This window comes from Girardinichthys multiradiatus, chromosome 3 (assembly GCF_021462225.1).
Source record: "Girardinichthys multiradiatus isolate DD_20200921_A chromosome 3, DD_fGirMul_XY1, whole genome shotgun sequence".
NCBI classification, from domain to species: Eukaryota; Metazoa; Chordata; class Actinopteri; order Cyprinodontiformes; family Goodeidae; genus Girardinichthys; species Girardinichthys multiradiatus.
The window spans coordinates 38760029-38774477 of NC_061796.1; the positions used below are offsets into that span (position 1 = coordinate 38760029).

Below are 14449 nucleotides of genomic sequence, written 5' to 3' on the forward strand. Positions count from 1 at the left end.
GACACAGAGTCACGGCAACGTCACCGGACAAACGCAAAACTGCCACGTGACGAGTATTTATAGAGTCTAGCGGAAGCAGCCAGTCGCCATTTCATTTCGAAGCTGCGTAGTGGTTAGGTCCAACAGCTTCGACCACAACGCTTAAAAAAGAAAAGAAATTGATGGTAATAACAGTCCGCCCTAAGCCCAATGGAAGCGGCAGTCAACCCACCTCAAGACAGGTAATTTCAGGCATACGTTTTTGCAAATTTAGGATATTTAGCTGGCCTTAATTACCTTTCTAAAACAGACTAGCTGTATTTTTCTTTATTATCAGCGTTACCGTTAGCTTCCTGAGCCAGCGGTTACAGACGGATTTAGCTAGCTGTCAAAGCTAGCTATTATTTTTGTATTAATTAGCCAACGCTCGTTAAAGTATATCCTGAATCGGTCATGCGTTATCTATATTAACTCAGCCTATAGGCAGCAGTCGTATGACAGCTGCAGCCCCATCGGCTGTCTCAGCAGGCTGCTCCCCGCCGGCTTTCTGTCAGGCGGGTCATTCATTGCTCACACAGCCTGGAAATGCTCCATCTTTATGTGAGCATCATTAAGATGATTTTTTTTTTACAATAAACTGTTCGAGCATACCTCTATATACACAATTAGCCATCGAGTAAGTTGGTAACCCCTCAACCAACCGGTGGACTTATCAGGATACTGATGGATGTCTAGGCAATGGCGCGACAGCCTCAGCTCTAAAGGATTCGGCTCTATGCTGCGGTGAAATAGCAAGAACTGTCTACCAGGATGATGGCAACTCTGATAATAACAAGAATTAGTGATATTGCAGACCGTTATATGTTTCTGTCGTTGTGAGCCGTGTGTGTTTACAAACAGTGAGGGCGGGGCGTTCAAACCACGCCATCATCAGCTGGTAGAAGGTAGCTCCTACAGGCCAATTTGTAATTGCGATTGTATTGTTTTCGAAAGAGAAGTAGATAAAATGCAGACTTGAGCCACAATGTCCCAATAGCCACATAATTGGTTATAGTATACATGCTATAATATACATACTGTAATTGGTTATTTAGAATATTTGAACCTCTGCTTGCACATCAAGTCAGTCGATTTTGGCAATGTTGATACATGAAACTTTAACAGACTGATTTAAAAAAGTCTCCTTATTTTCAGTGAAATTAGGCATGTTTTTTTTTTTTTTTTTTTTTTACCAAACATTCAAAAGTAGGCCCTAGTTATGACATTAATGGGAATTACAAAACAATACAGAACAGAGATTTTTTGTATGTACAAAATGTATTATTAATGTTCTGTATGTTTATTTAAGGGTAAATACATAGGGATTTATTTCATATTCCATCATTTCTAAAACAATCATTTTGTGCTGCTTATTGCATTTTATCATTCTGATCTGAAGTTGTAAATCAGGCCTTAAGCTTTGCCGCAGTGATGGTGAGACAGGTAGATCTGGATGGTGAAAATAAATGTCTCCCTAATCTGATTTCTGTTTAGAGGGAAGTAGAAATGCGGTGTCTGTCTGAACTTTAGTTAAGCGATTTTCGGTAGCATAAACAACTACAGGGTTTCTGCAAGGTCTTACAAATTTAATTATTTAATGTAAAATGTTTTATGAGTTTGTATGTTCGTTCATCCATTTCTTCTGGCGTCAATATTTTTATTTATTTATTCTGATTCTGATTATATTTGAGAAATGCCCCGGTGGTGATATTCGTTTTTACTATGATTTGTAGCTTTGTCTGAGGAATTTGGATGTTATTATGGTATGACCAAACTACAACACCCCTGATGCAAATAATGTGTATATATATATATACAAATTAAGGTTGCACGATATATTGGCATTGACATCGGTATCGGCCGATTATAGTCATTGTTTAACATATTGTATCGGTCCGATAAGTAAAACTGAGCCAATATTAACAATCCATATTTATTACCATCTTGTTGATGTTTGTGTATGTGTATCTGGAGGGGGAGGAGGTTGGTCATGTGACAGTGTTGGTGATGTAGTGCAGGACTGTAGGGTGTTTAACTGAAGCAGAGAACCAATGTCAACGATGTGGTCGTTTTTTCATCATGTTGAAAGGGTAGTGAGTTATATATGTTATATAATATCGGTTATCGGCCATGATGGCGATATTAATATCGGATATCAATATCGGCCTGATTTTCTTTTTATATCGCTGGATCCCTAATACAAATGATTGTTGTTGTTGTTTTTAAACATTAAACACTCAATTAAGTATTAATTTTCGGTAAACATGCTTGTTCCACAGAATAATTAACCATTTGCCTTTCGGATCTTTATATTGTAACACTTTAGAGTTTAAAAAGCAGATGTTAGTTGGTTAATTAGTGAAGCTATCTGCTCGAGTAGAGCCTTTAGTCTGTTGCTGAATAGGCATGCAGCTTGTAGCTTTCCAACAGTGTTATTTTTTTTACTTGTTTAACCCTCTTATATCTTTATACCAGAAACTGACCATTGCCTTTGCATTACCTTTTCACAAACATTTAAAAGTTTAATTTTTATTCCTTTGCATTTACATCAGACTGAATCAGGATTAACTGAAGGTTGTAATTTGGTGTCCATTTCTTTTTGAAGGCTTATTTTGTTTTCATTGGTTTCTATTGTGTTGTTTATATGCATTTAGATTCCTTTAGATTTATAGTAGGTTTCTTTGCTTTTACCTGATAGGAAAATGTCAGGTCAATCTTAATCCTAATTATGAATGGATGTCCTCTGCAGCTTGAATCATTGATGTGGGTTTTTCACAATGTGGTCTGGACAGATCACAGCATTCCCCAGGTCAAGCCACTTTTGAACCAGAAACAGCAGCAGAAGCGCCTGACCTGGGCTACAGAGAAGCAGCACTGGACTGTTGCTCAGTGGTCCAAAGTACTTTTTTCGGATGAAAGCAAATTCTGCATGTCATTTGGAAATCAAGGTTCCAGAGTCTGGAGGAAGACTGGGGAGAAGGAAATGCCAAAATGCCAGAAGTCCAGTGTCAAGTACCCACAGTCAGTGATGGTCTGGGGTGCCGTGTCAGCTGCTGGTGTTGGTCCACTGTGTTTTATCAAGGGCAGGGTCATTGCAGCTAGCTATCAGGAGATTCTGGAGCACTTCATGCTTCCATCTGCTGAAAAGCTTTATGGAGATGAAGATTTCATTTTTCAGCACGACCTGGCACCTGCTCACAGTGCCAAAACCACTGGTAAATGGTTTACTGACCATGGTATCACTGTGCTCAATTGGCCTGCCAACTCTCCTGACCTGAACCCCATAGAGAATCTGTGGGATATTGTGAAGAGAACGTTGAGAGACTCAAGACCCAACACTCTGGATGAGCTAAAGGCCGCTATCGAAGCATCCTGGGCCTCCATAAGACCTCAGCAGTGCCACAGGCTGATTGCCTCCATGCCACGCCGCATTGAAGCAGTCATTTCTGCCAAAGGATTCCCGACCAAGTATTGAGTGCATAACTGTACATGATTATTTGAAGGTTGACGTTTTTTGTATTAAAAACACTTTTCTTTTATTGGTCGGATGAAATATGCTAATTTTGTGAGATAGTAATTTTGGGTTTTCATGAGCTGTATGCCAAAATCATCCATATTAAGACAATAAAAGACCTGAAATATTTCAGTTAGTGTGCAATGAATGTAAAATATATGAATGTTAAATTTTCATCATGACATTATGGAAAATAATTAACTTTATCACAATATGCTAATATTTTGAGAAGGACCTGTATATGCTTTGACTAAAACCATAAAACACAACTACAACCAGTGTGTTTACAATGGTTAAATACCATAACCAGTACTAAACAATAATAAAGAAAGAAAGATTTATTATATTGCTGAGTAAACTTGTTGATGGCTTGTCCTTTAATTCTACAGAGGTCACTTCTGTTTTGTTTATGGTCATTGCAGCAGCTTCAGTTGGCTTTGCAGTATGCTAGTGTTAAACGTTGGGACTACTACAATTGCAAATTAAGGGTAAATAGAATTTATCTAGTTTGTCTTTAGTGTCCTATAATGATGCCTGCGCCCTGTTAAAATGGCTGCTTCCTCAAAGTTATTTATTTTATGTACAGATAACATTTGAAGCCTTATTTGCCAGCCTTATCACATGATAGATGAATGTTTGCTGGTGAGGTCCCATGCAGCAGTGTTTCCCATGAAAGTGCTAAAAGTAGTACACTGTTGATGGAATTCTAGTTTCCTGGATAAGGTCTGTGACTGAGAGGGCCTGTTTTCTTTTAAAATGGCTTAATGGGAATGAATGGGTCAAATATATAAAAGCTGATACAAATCTTGGGTTTCCAAAAAGCACATGTGCTTTTTGCAGTTCTGTTCATAATGCAAAACCTTATTTTACTAGAATGTGTCTTTGTCAGAAAGTGAACATATGTGTGACAAGTTGTATAACCAGTTCGCCTTCATGTTCCTTCATAGTATAATTCTGTGACTCCTACAGGAAATTAAACATTTTTTCATACGGGTGTCCCATCATCTGGCCTTGTTTTCTCTCTGACTTCAGCTCTCTGGTTGGGTTGTGCAGTGGCATGTTGGACCAGCACTGCGGCTCGGGAAAACGTATTCGTAAACCCTCCCTGCTGTACGAGGACTTTGAGAGCCCTTCCTTGCCACATACAATGACCCAAGCCACTCCTGCCCCACCGCAGCCCCCAGTGAAGGACCCCATCCGGCCAGTCCGCATGACGAACCAGCTGCAGTACCTCCAGAAAACCCTGATTAAGTGTTTGTGGAGGCACCACTTTGCCTGGCCGTTCCATGAGCCCGTGGATGCGTACCGACTAAACCTGCCAGTAGGTTACACCTTTTAACTCACGGTTTTTGCTTTAACTCTTGTTTTTGCTGCACGTTGCCTTGCCTTAACTCGGATTAAAAAAAATGCTTTGTTGTTTTTTTAACCTTTTGCCTAATTTACTTGACTTGAAAATTACTTTTATAAAGCATTTCAAATTCTTGTGTATTTTAAAATTCAAAAACAAATTTAAAAAAAACTTTATTATTGACCCTTTTTCAGGATTATTATAAAATCATCAAACAGCCCATGGACATGGGGACAATAAAAAAGCGTTTGGAAAATAACTTTTACCAGAGTGCCGGAGAGTGCATACAGGACTTCAACACAATGTTTACCAACTGCTACATTTACAACAAGGTAGGTTGAGATGCATGAGCTTACTCGGGGATATAAAACCCAAAGCAAGTAAAACAATTGTCTGCAGCTTTGCATTTAACCTTAAAGGGGATGGAGAATTCCACCTTAAGCCAGTTTTAAAATTTCAGCATAAAATAGGTTAGTGATGTAGAAAACAACTTCAGATGTGAACATCAAACATTATATGAGTGAAAGGCTTGAACAGTTCCTTAAAAAGATACAAACTGATGTAACAACTGATTATGTGCTTTCCTGTTTTCACTGAAAACAAAAAGAAAATGAAAATCTGAAGAGATACTAGAGGTTTTTGTCTGAAAAACGTGTGTAACCTTTGTAACTTCAGTTTACATTAAGCTGAACTGCTTTCAGAAATCAAAAGATCTCCAAGATGCAAACAACAGAAATAACTGTTGTTGTAAGCTATGACAATCTCTTTCATTGTTTGCATTGTGTAATTTACTGAAGTGACTGAAGGTATTTCTAGAGAGTATTCTGCTCCTATTTCTATACTAACTTTTTAATAAAAGTACAATTTTTAAATGAAGGTGACCTGCCTTCAAACCCAGCTGATATACGCTGTGAACACACGCTCACAAAGACAGGAAACCTTCAGACTGCAGCCAGGGGCTTATCCACACACACAGCACTTTGGAGAAAAACAGTTGTTTCTATTGAGACGTTTTTAAGAAATCAAAAAAGAAAAAATCACAAAACTTGCTTCTACAAAAAATACATGTTGAGTATAGTCAGTGTAGTCGACGATGTCAACTAATCCTAATCCACTGTAACAAATTCTCATTGACTCTCCAAGGTGAGCATATGTTAAGCTCTAGAAAAAAACCTGAAATAAAGTATAACATACTCAAATGAAAAGGTGATGGAAAATTTGTAGCCAAAGGACAATGTTTTTAAAATGCATGATGTTTTTATTGATTAGCCTACAGATGACATAGTGCTGATGGCCCAGTCCTTGGAGAAGCTCTTCCTCCAGAAGGTAGCTCAGATGCCTCAAGAGGAAGTTGAGCTCCCTCCTCCAGCTCCTCGAAACAAGAACAGCAGAGGAAGAGGTCGCAAATCTAACAGTTAGTGCGATAAAGTCTGATTAAGATTTTTGAAAATTTACCAGCTTAAATCATGTAACATTGCATGAAGACTGTGCTATTTTTATCCCCAGTTTAGTTTCCATTATCAGTCTTTTCATTATAATTTGATTAAACCAGATTAGTTATGATGTACAGGGGTTGGACAATGAAACTGAAACACCTTTCATTTTAGTGTGGGAGGTTTCATGGCTAAATTGGACCAGCCTGGTAGCCAGTCTTCATTGATTGCACATTGCACCAGTAAGAGCAGAGTGTGAAGGTTCAATTAGCAGGGTAAGAGCACAGTTTTGCTCAAAATATTGAAATGGGTGACAAACCAGAGTTCAAAAGAGGACAAATTGTTGGTGCACGTCTTGCTGGCGCATCTGTGACCAAGACAGCAAGTCTTTGTGATGTATCAAGAGCCACGGTATCCAGGGTAATGTCAGCATACCACCAAGAAGGACGAACCACATCCAACAGGATTAACTGTGAACGCAAGAGGAAGCTGTCTGAAAGGGATGTTCGGGTGCTAACCCGGATTGTATCCAAAAAACATAAAACCACGGCTGCCCAAATCCTCAACTCACCTCAACCCTCCTGTTTCCACCAGAACTGTCCGTCGGGAGCTCCACAGGGTCAATATACACGGCCGGGCTGCTATAGCCAGACCTTTGGTCACTCATGCCAATGCCAAACATCGGTTTCAATGGTGCAAGGAGCGCAAATCTTGGGCTGTGGACATTGTGAAACATGTATCGTTCTCTGATGAGTCCACCTTTACTGTTTTCCACACATCCAGGAGAGTTACGATGTGGAGAAGCCCCAAAGAAGCGTACCACCCAGACTGTTGCCTGCCCAGAGTGAAGCATGGGGGTGTATCAGTGATGGTTTGGGCTGCCATATCATGGCATTCCCTTGGCCCAATACTTGTGCTAGATGGGCGCGTCACTGCCAAGGACTACCGAACCATTCTTGAGGACCATGTGCATCCAATGGTTCAAACATTGTATCCTGAAGGCGGTGCCGTGTATCAGGATGACAATGCACCAATACACACAGCAAGAGTGGTGAAAGATTGGTTTGATGAACATGAAAGTGAAGTTGAACATCTCCCATGGCCTGCACAGTCACCAGATCTAAATATTATTGAGCCACTTTGGGGTGTTTTGGAGGAGCGAGTCAGGAAACGTTTTCCTCCACCAGTATCATGTAGTGACCTGGCCACTATCCTGCAAGAAAAATGGCTTAAAATCCCTCTGACCACTGTGCAGGACTTGTATATGTCATTTCCAAGACGAATTGACGCTGTATTGGCCGCAAAAGGAGGCCCTACACCATACTAATAAATTATTGTGGTCTAAAACCAGGAGTTTCAGTTTCATTGTCCAACCCCTGTATGTTCCTCCTGCTGGACATAATTAATTTTCTAGTTTCTTATAAAGACGTACAAGTGAGGATAAAGTTGATGTGTGATATCTTGGATTAGTAGTATTTTTCCCTCCTGTGTTACCTGTGATTCTGATCCCTGTGCAGCGTCACGGGCTCAGCAGGTGCCAGCGGTGTCCCAGTCCGCCTACTCACCTTCTTCATCTGATACTGGTGATTCCATGCTGGCCAACTCTCCTCAGACTGTTCTAACCAAAAGTCTGCCTCCAGCTAACATCATGGGCCTGCCTCCTACTCAGCCTACAACTAAGGTATGCATGAATACTTGATGGTGATGATATTATATGATAAAGTCATGACTCTTTTGATGACAATGCTTAAAACGTATGCTATAAGAGATGTTTTCCAGGTTTTATTAAATGTAGAATAATTTTAAAAGAATGTGTAATTGAATTTTTTAGCTTATGAGTGAAATAAGCCAAAATGTGGTTCTCTTTTCTGTAGAAAAAAGGTGTGAAACGTAAAGCAGATACAACCACTCCCTCTACCTTGGGTTTTACTGTTGGCATGTCCGGATCAACGCACATGGTGGGCTTGGGGAAAGGAGGACACGGGGGCCAAGTCCATGACACCTCTATGCACACTGTCTCAATGGGAGGCATGAGCCTTGAGACCCCACCTGGAATGGGCCTGGTTAGAAGCTCTGGTGGTCCTGTGCTCCTACAGCCAATGATGGCTGGTACCGGGCGCAGGGTAGGCAGCGGACGTCCTATCAAACCCCCTAAGAAGGACTTGCCTGATTCTGTCCAGCCTCAGCTTTCCAAGAAAGGCAAACTGAGTCCACAGCTGAGATACTGCAGTGGGCTGCTGAAAGAGATGCTGTCAAAGAAACATGCAGCGTACGCCTGGCCCTTCTACACCCCTGTTGATGCTACTGCGCTGGGACTTCATGATTACCATGATATAATCAAATGTCCCATGGATCTCAGCACCATCAAGGTAACTGTCTAACTTCCTGCAAATGGCTTACATAAACTAATAAACCTGTTTAATTCTAAAAAATCTGGTCCTACAGTGCGTGGTGTACAGCCACACGGCAAGCACAACACACCACCCACAAACAGATTTGTCCTGAGGGAACACCTGCGGATTTTCAACATCATGTTGAAAAGCAACATGTCAGACTGTTGAACAGTCTGACATGTTGAATATCCCTGATTTGATGTTGGAGCTGTCCTAAAGTCCTTCAGAGCAGACTAGATCACTCTTGACACACCACACACAGAAGGAATATCTCATAAGATTATCTTTATAGCCATCACAATGATCGGGGTGCCCTTAAGATTGTCAGAAGGGGAAGATCGGGTCAAAAATTGGCATAATTATCTTGCCGTGTGAACCACACATAAGGCATAAAAAATTAAATTATTCCCCTATTAGTGGGGGGTGGGGCTTAAGAGGTTAAAACAACCTTTAATCATTTTATGGTAAAAATGAAAATGTCTTGCATAACTGCCCCTCCTCCTGTACATTGGTCACATTGTGTTCACTTTGTATTATAGTCAAGTATGCAGCTGTCTGCATGAGTAGTGCACCTATATCTGAGATTTTTAATCATTTTAAAACTGCTCAGGTTGACTTCAGGGATGGTGCAAGATTCCTGAAAGTTTTATGAATTAACATGTTTTTTCAAATTCTGCATCAGAGAAAGATGGACTGCCGCGAGTACAGAGATGCTCAACAGTTTGCCAGCGATGTTCGACTGATGTTCTCCAACTGCTACAAGTACAATCCACCAGATCATGATGTTGTGGCGATGGCACGGAAGCTGCAGGTGAGCTGATCTTTCTGTTTCAGACTGACCAGGCTCCATGTCTCCCGCTTTGTTTGAAAAATGATGGGCTGTTTTTGGTCCATAAGGATGTTTTTGAGTTCCGTTTTGCCAAGATGCCAGATGAACCGCATATGGAACATACAGCTATGTCTGTAATTGGACATCCAACATCGTCTTCGTCATCTTCTTCGTCGTCCTCATCCTCATCTTCCTCCACCTCTGAGAGTGAGCCCAGCAGCGAGAGTGAAGAGAGTGAGAGCAGTCTGAGCTCAGACAGCGAGGAAGAGCGAGCACATCGCTTGGCTGAGTTACAGGATCAGGTGTGTACACAAGTAAGTGTTCTGCCACCCTTTGTTTCATCCATATCCCTTTTTATTTCACACTAAAACATCAGAGTGGAAGAGACTCATTTAACAAATGTATTTATCTTTTACATTTTTTCCTAGCTCCGGGCTGTGCACGAGCAGCTGGCTGCTCTGTCCCAAGGCCCCATTGTCAAACCCAAGAAGAAGAAGGAGAAAAAGGAGAAGAAAGAGAAGAAGAAAAAGAAGAAGGTTGAAAAGCGTAGCCGAATTGGCAGAAGCAGAGCCGGCTCAGAGGAATGGAAGATGCCAGGCAAGATGCTAAAGAGCAAATCTGCCAGAGCAGGTGTCTCACAAGTGAAGAGACCACAAGCAAAGAAGAGCAATAAAAACAACAAGTTAGTAGCAGAAAAATATAATTTTAATCTAAATTAATTTAATTTGGTCTTTTCATGGAACACATTTGTTTTTTAACTCAAAACATGTCGAAAACAAACCTCATTTCTGACTTCTGGTGGTATTTTTCTTCCTCCAGAACCACAAAGAAACCTTTCTACCCACCGCTGGCTGCTTCCATGCTTCCCCACTATGACTCCGAGGAAGAGGAGGAGATCGTTCCAATGTCGTACGACGAGAAACGTCAGCTGAGCCTCGACATCAACAAGTTACCAGGGGAGAAACTTGGTCGTGTAGTCCACATCATCCAGTCGAGGGAGCCTTCTCTAAGAGACACCAACCCGGAGGAGATTGAGATTGACTTTGAAACCCTGAAGCCGTCAACGCTCAAGGAGCTTGAGCGCTACGTCATGACATGTCTGAGGAAGAAGCCCCGTAAGCCTTACGGTGAGCAAGGTAGATAACACCTCCATCTAATGATTCTCTGCAGGTTATGTTTGGTAATGTCGTCCTGACTGTTTTTATGCAGAGCATCCTAGTATAAGATAAATTTAATCGTTTCGTTTTTGGGGTTAATGTGCTTATACGTTACAGTACACAGACATAGTTTCAGTAGGCAGAATTAAGTATTAACTATCTTTTTTTTAATAATAGCTTCCTTTTTTGATTATATTTAAATGTATTCAGATACACTTTTGAAAGATAAATCTGGTTTATATTGACCTTCTGGTAAAATAAATTCTAGACACTGGGGCAAAAGTAAAAATGGTCACCCTGATGTCATTAAAAGGTGACAGTTGGCCTATTTTGACCTCATTAATCATTGAATGAACATGGTAAACAAGCAACATTAAACCTTAAATGTTTGACTTTTTATGGCTTATTTGTTGTATAAAGTTGTATTAAGTGGTGAATCTGCTCTGACTGTATGCCACATGGTTGCTTAAGCTTTTTGGTTGTTAATGTCACCACCATCTCCAGTAATCCAAGGAGAAAAACCCGAAAACCTAAGACCACTTTGCCAACTTGTTGCCATATTGTTTTTAAAAAAAAGAACTAATTGACAGATTGCGCAAGTCTTAATGCTGTTTTCAAATGGTGCTGTCATTTTTTTATTTATTTGTAGAAGTAAAGAATAAAAGCTGTATGTCTAAAGAGGAGCTGACTCTGGAGAAGAGGAGGGAGCTGGAGAGGAGGCTGCAGGATGTCAGTGGACAGCTCAATTCAGTCAAAAAGCCCACAAAACCTAAAGGTGAGCTCACACTGCTATTCAAGTACAAAAATAGGTTTGATTTTATTTTCCTTTGTACTACAGAGAAAGTCCAGTTTATATTGACAACAAAAACCTTTTTTGTTGTTCAGGTCAGTTTTACAAAATGATTAATACAAATATCCTTATTTTGTAAAAACCTGCACATACTTTTTAAACATTCCATCATATAAATACCATCATTTATGTTAAAAAGGAAGTACATCCTTTATCGTGTGAGGGTTTTACAGATCAGTAAAGGATTTTTAAAGTGTGCCAGACATGCACGGAACCTACACTTTCATTCATTATTTATTAAACATTCAAATGTAATATTAGAATTATAAAAATGAAAGTAAATTGAATAATTGATCATTATCAGTATAACCACGTCTGTAACAGTTTGAATTTAGTTCTTCATTTTTCAGCAATCACCTTTTGAGTAGCAACTGTTCCTGCCCATGAGTCTTGGAAGGGTTGGAAGGCCACATCCTAACTAGCTGAAGTCCTTCATTTATATAAAAGGGAAAGGTTATTCACAAGTGGAAAACATTTTTAGACCGCTGCCAAACTTCCCAACAGTTAACATGTGTTCATTAGATTACAAATGCACACAAACTGAACAAGGACTGTAGTTTTCACAAAAGAGTCTCTTCTTTCTCAAAATAATATGGCAGCATCCTTTGGGTTGTAGAGATGTTTGGCACTAATGCACAGCACCACGTTTGGAGAAAACTAAACATGATCATCATTATCGGATCATATCAGGATAAGCACATCATAACTGTCAAACACAGGGATGGATGACTAGTGAAAGTCACTCGGTCAAGCGATTTGTGAAAGCAACACAAACCTTGCAAACCTTTTTGACAGTTGAGGCACAACAAATAATAAAGCGCCTTGCTATTCGCTCCAGTCAGCCGCATCAGTAAATCTTTCTTTTATTTTCTCTTCCCTTTTCAGTGGAAAAGCCCAGTGCTGTGGAGACGCACGGCCAACCGTCGCGCCTCAGCGGCAGCAGCTCCAGCTCGGATTCTTCCTCCTCCTCCTCTTCATCTTCGTCATCGGACACAAGTGATTCGGATTCGACATGAGATCCTAAAAGCCTACAACAAAAGAAGCACTGATAACTCAGGGACCTGGGCTGGCCCAGGACACCGTACACCCTGAAACTTGTTTTTGACTGAGAAATTAGCTGAATTTGTTGTGAATGTGGGACTAGAATACGCTAAATCCCAAACACAAAATGCCTTGGTTTCTCCTTCCCCTGCTTTGTAAATACTTGTACAAATTTATGTTTCTTTTATAAAGAAGATTTTTAATATCCCCAAAGAGGGAGGAGCTATTTAAAAACAAATGATATAAAAAACAGGCTTTACTCCAAATCTATTGGCTGGCACTTAAGTTTATCCTTAAGAGTTGAAGGACTTATTTTCTCCCACAACTTCTCAAACAATCCTGAAGTTTGAACCAGCAAACCTTTATTCACAAGCCTTAGTTTTCTCAAATTGAGCATTAGTTCCAGCTTGATTTTAAGTTGACCTCTAAGACTCTGCGTTAAAAGTTGAAGGAAACTGATGTTAACAGAGATCTGAGCTTCCTTCTCATGTTCCTAGTCCAACAGCATTTTAGTGGTGATTAAAAGCAACCATATGGTGCTTTTTATATTTATGTAAAAAACCTGAAATCGATTTAAGTTAGTTTTTTTAAAGCACGACTTGTTCATCTTTGTGTTGCGGTGACATTTCTGCTGTAGTCAGTTTTCAATCCTGTACAGTAGTGGGTTCATAGTACTGTATAGAATAAGTTTGACAAACTGTAAAAACAACGTTTAGCAGTAAGTTGCACATTGTTCAGAATTTGCTGATTTTTACTGGGAGTTCTAAAACCTCATAATTCTAGTTTTCATTAAAATAACACTAAAAACCTGTTTACAGTTGTTTTTTTCTGCAAAAGAAATGGAAAAGCATCAAAGCTCTGAGTCTCCTGAATGTTGAATATTTATTGAACACATCTTTAACAGTGAAATGTTTTTCATGGACATATTTTGGTTGTACTGCACTTACTGGAACAAGTGTGGCTGCTAAATAAAACCTAAAATTGTAAGTTTCCCCTTTTAAAGACTGTGGAATCCTAACACTACAAATAGTTGAACCTGCTGTTGAATGTTCACAAAAAGAAATGCTTGTATAAAATAATTTAACTGTATTTGCTGTTTCACAAAGTATTGTATTTCTGCTTTCTCAACTTTTTTCCCCTTTTTACTTGTTAATGTCATTCCAGTAGTTGTTTACACTAAGACTGCTGACTCCGGTTAAGCTGATTACTTCCTCAGAGGAAACCCTCTCATTGGAGTGTAAATTATGGTGAGATAATCTCTTCTGTAGGACTAATGTGAGTTTTGTGTCTCTGTTTGACATTTCTAGTTTGTATTAAAAACCCATTGTGCTGGAGATGTTCCCAAAAGCTGTCATTTTCATTGCAATGATAACTTAGACCCTCTAGGTGGCAGCAGATACATCTTATGGTTTGTAAGATGGTTATACTAGCTTTTAGTTCAAGGTGAAACAATGGCACTCTGTTGCAAGCTGTTTTTCGTAGGTAAAGGAAGATATCTAAGCGTATAAATTCAAAATTGTTTAAATCTGGAAATGATCAGTTTCAATGGCATCACTTCAACTTGGTGTTGGAGGACTGAAAGCTGCAAAAGCAGCTGATTGGGCTTTGAAATTGACAAGGTGGAATAAAATTATACAAGAAAGTCAGTTATTCTGCAATATAAAAATTGGAGGCTCAAAGAATGCAGAACACATGAAGTCCAGACCAGTGGCAACGAATGAATTGAAGTTTCGTCATTCAAAGAAGCTTTGAATCAGCCAAGCAGTTAAAAAGATGGGTTCAAAGAGCAGCTTGGTAAGTGGCAGGTTGGGTGTGCTTCAGTGCCAACATTCACGGTTGTAGAATGCACCCACTGGTGTCAACTAG

General features: G+C 39.8%; 1 protein-coding gene across 1 annotated transcript; it reads left to right on the plus strand.

Moving 5' to 3' along the window:
• The first annotated feature begins 75 nt into the window (after positions 1 to 75).
• brd2b (bromodomain containing 2b) lies at positions 76 to 13917 on the plus strand. The gene is made up of 12 exons (XM_047361949.1): positions 76 to 221; positions 4565 to 4853; positions 5075 to 5212; positions 6150 to 6294; positions 7831 to 7994; positions 8188 to 8682; positions 9389 to 9517; positions 9604 to 9849; positions 9964 to 10217; positions 10355 to 10671; positions 11342 to 11467; positions 12428 to 13917. The coding sequence occupies exons 1-12, from the start codon at positions 190 to 192 to the stop codon at positions 12556 to 12558; spliced, it is 2466 nt and encodes an 821-aa protein (XP_047217905.1). The 5' UTR covers positions 76 to 189; the 3' UTR covers positions 12559 to 13917.
• Positions 13918 to 14449: the final 532 nt, after the last annotated feature.

Coding starts and splice junctions, on each gene's coding strand:
- brd2b (XM_047361949.1), top strand. CDS start 190: ATGGAAGCGGCAGTCAACCCACCTCAAGACAG. Junction 7,995..8,187: donor CTACTCAGCCTACAACTAAG/GTATGCATGAAT, acceptor TCTTTTCTGTAG/AAAAAAGGTGTGAAACGTAA. Junction 11,468..12,427: donor AAAGCCCACAAAACCTAAAG/GTGAGCTCACAC, acceptor TTCCCTTTTCAG/TGGAAAAGCCCAGTGCTGTG.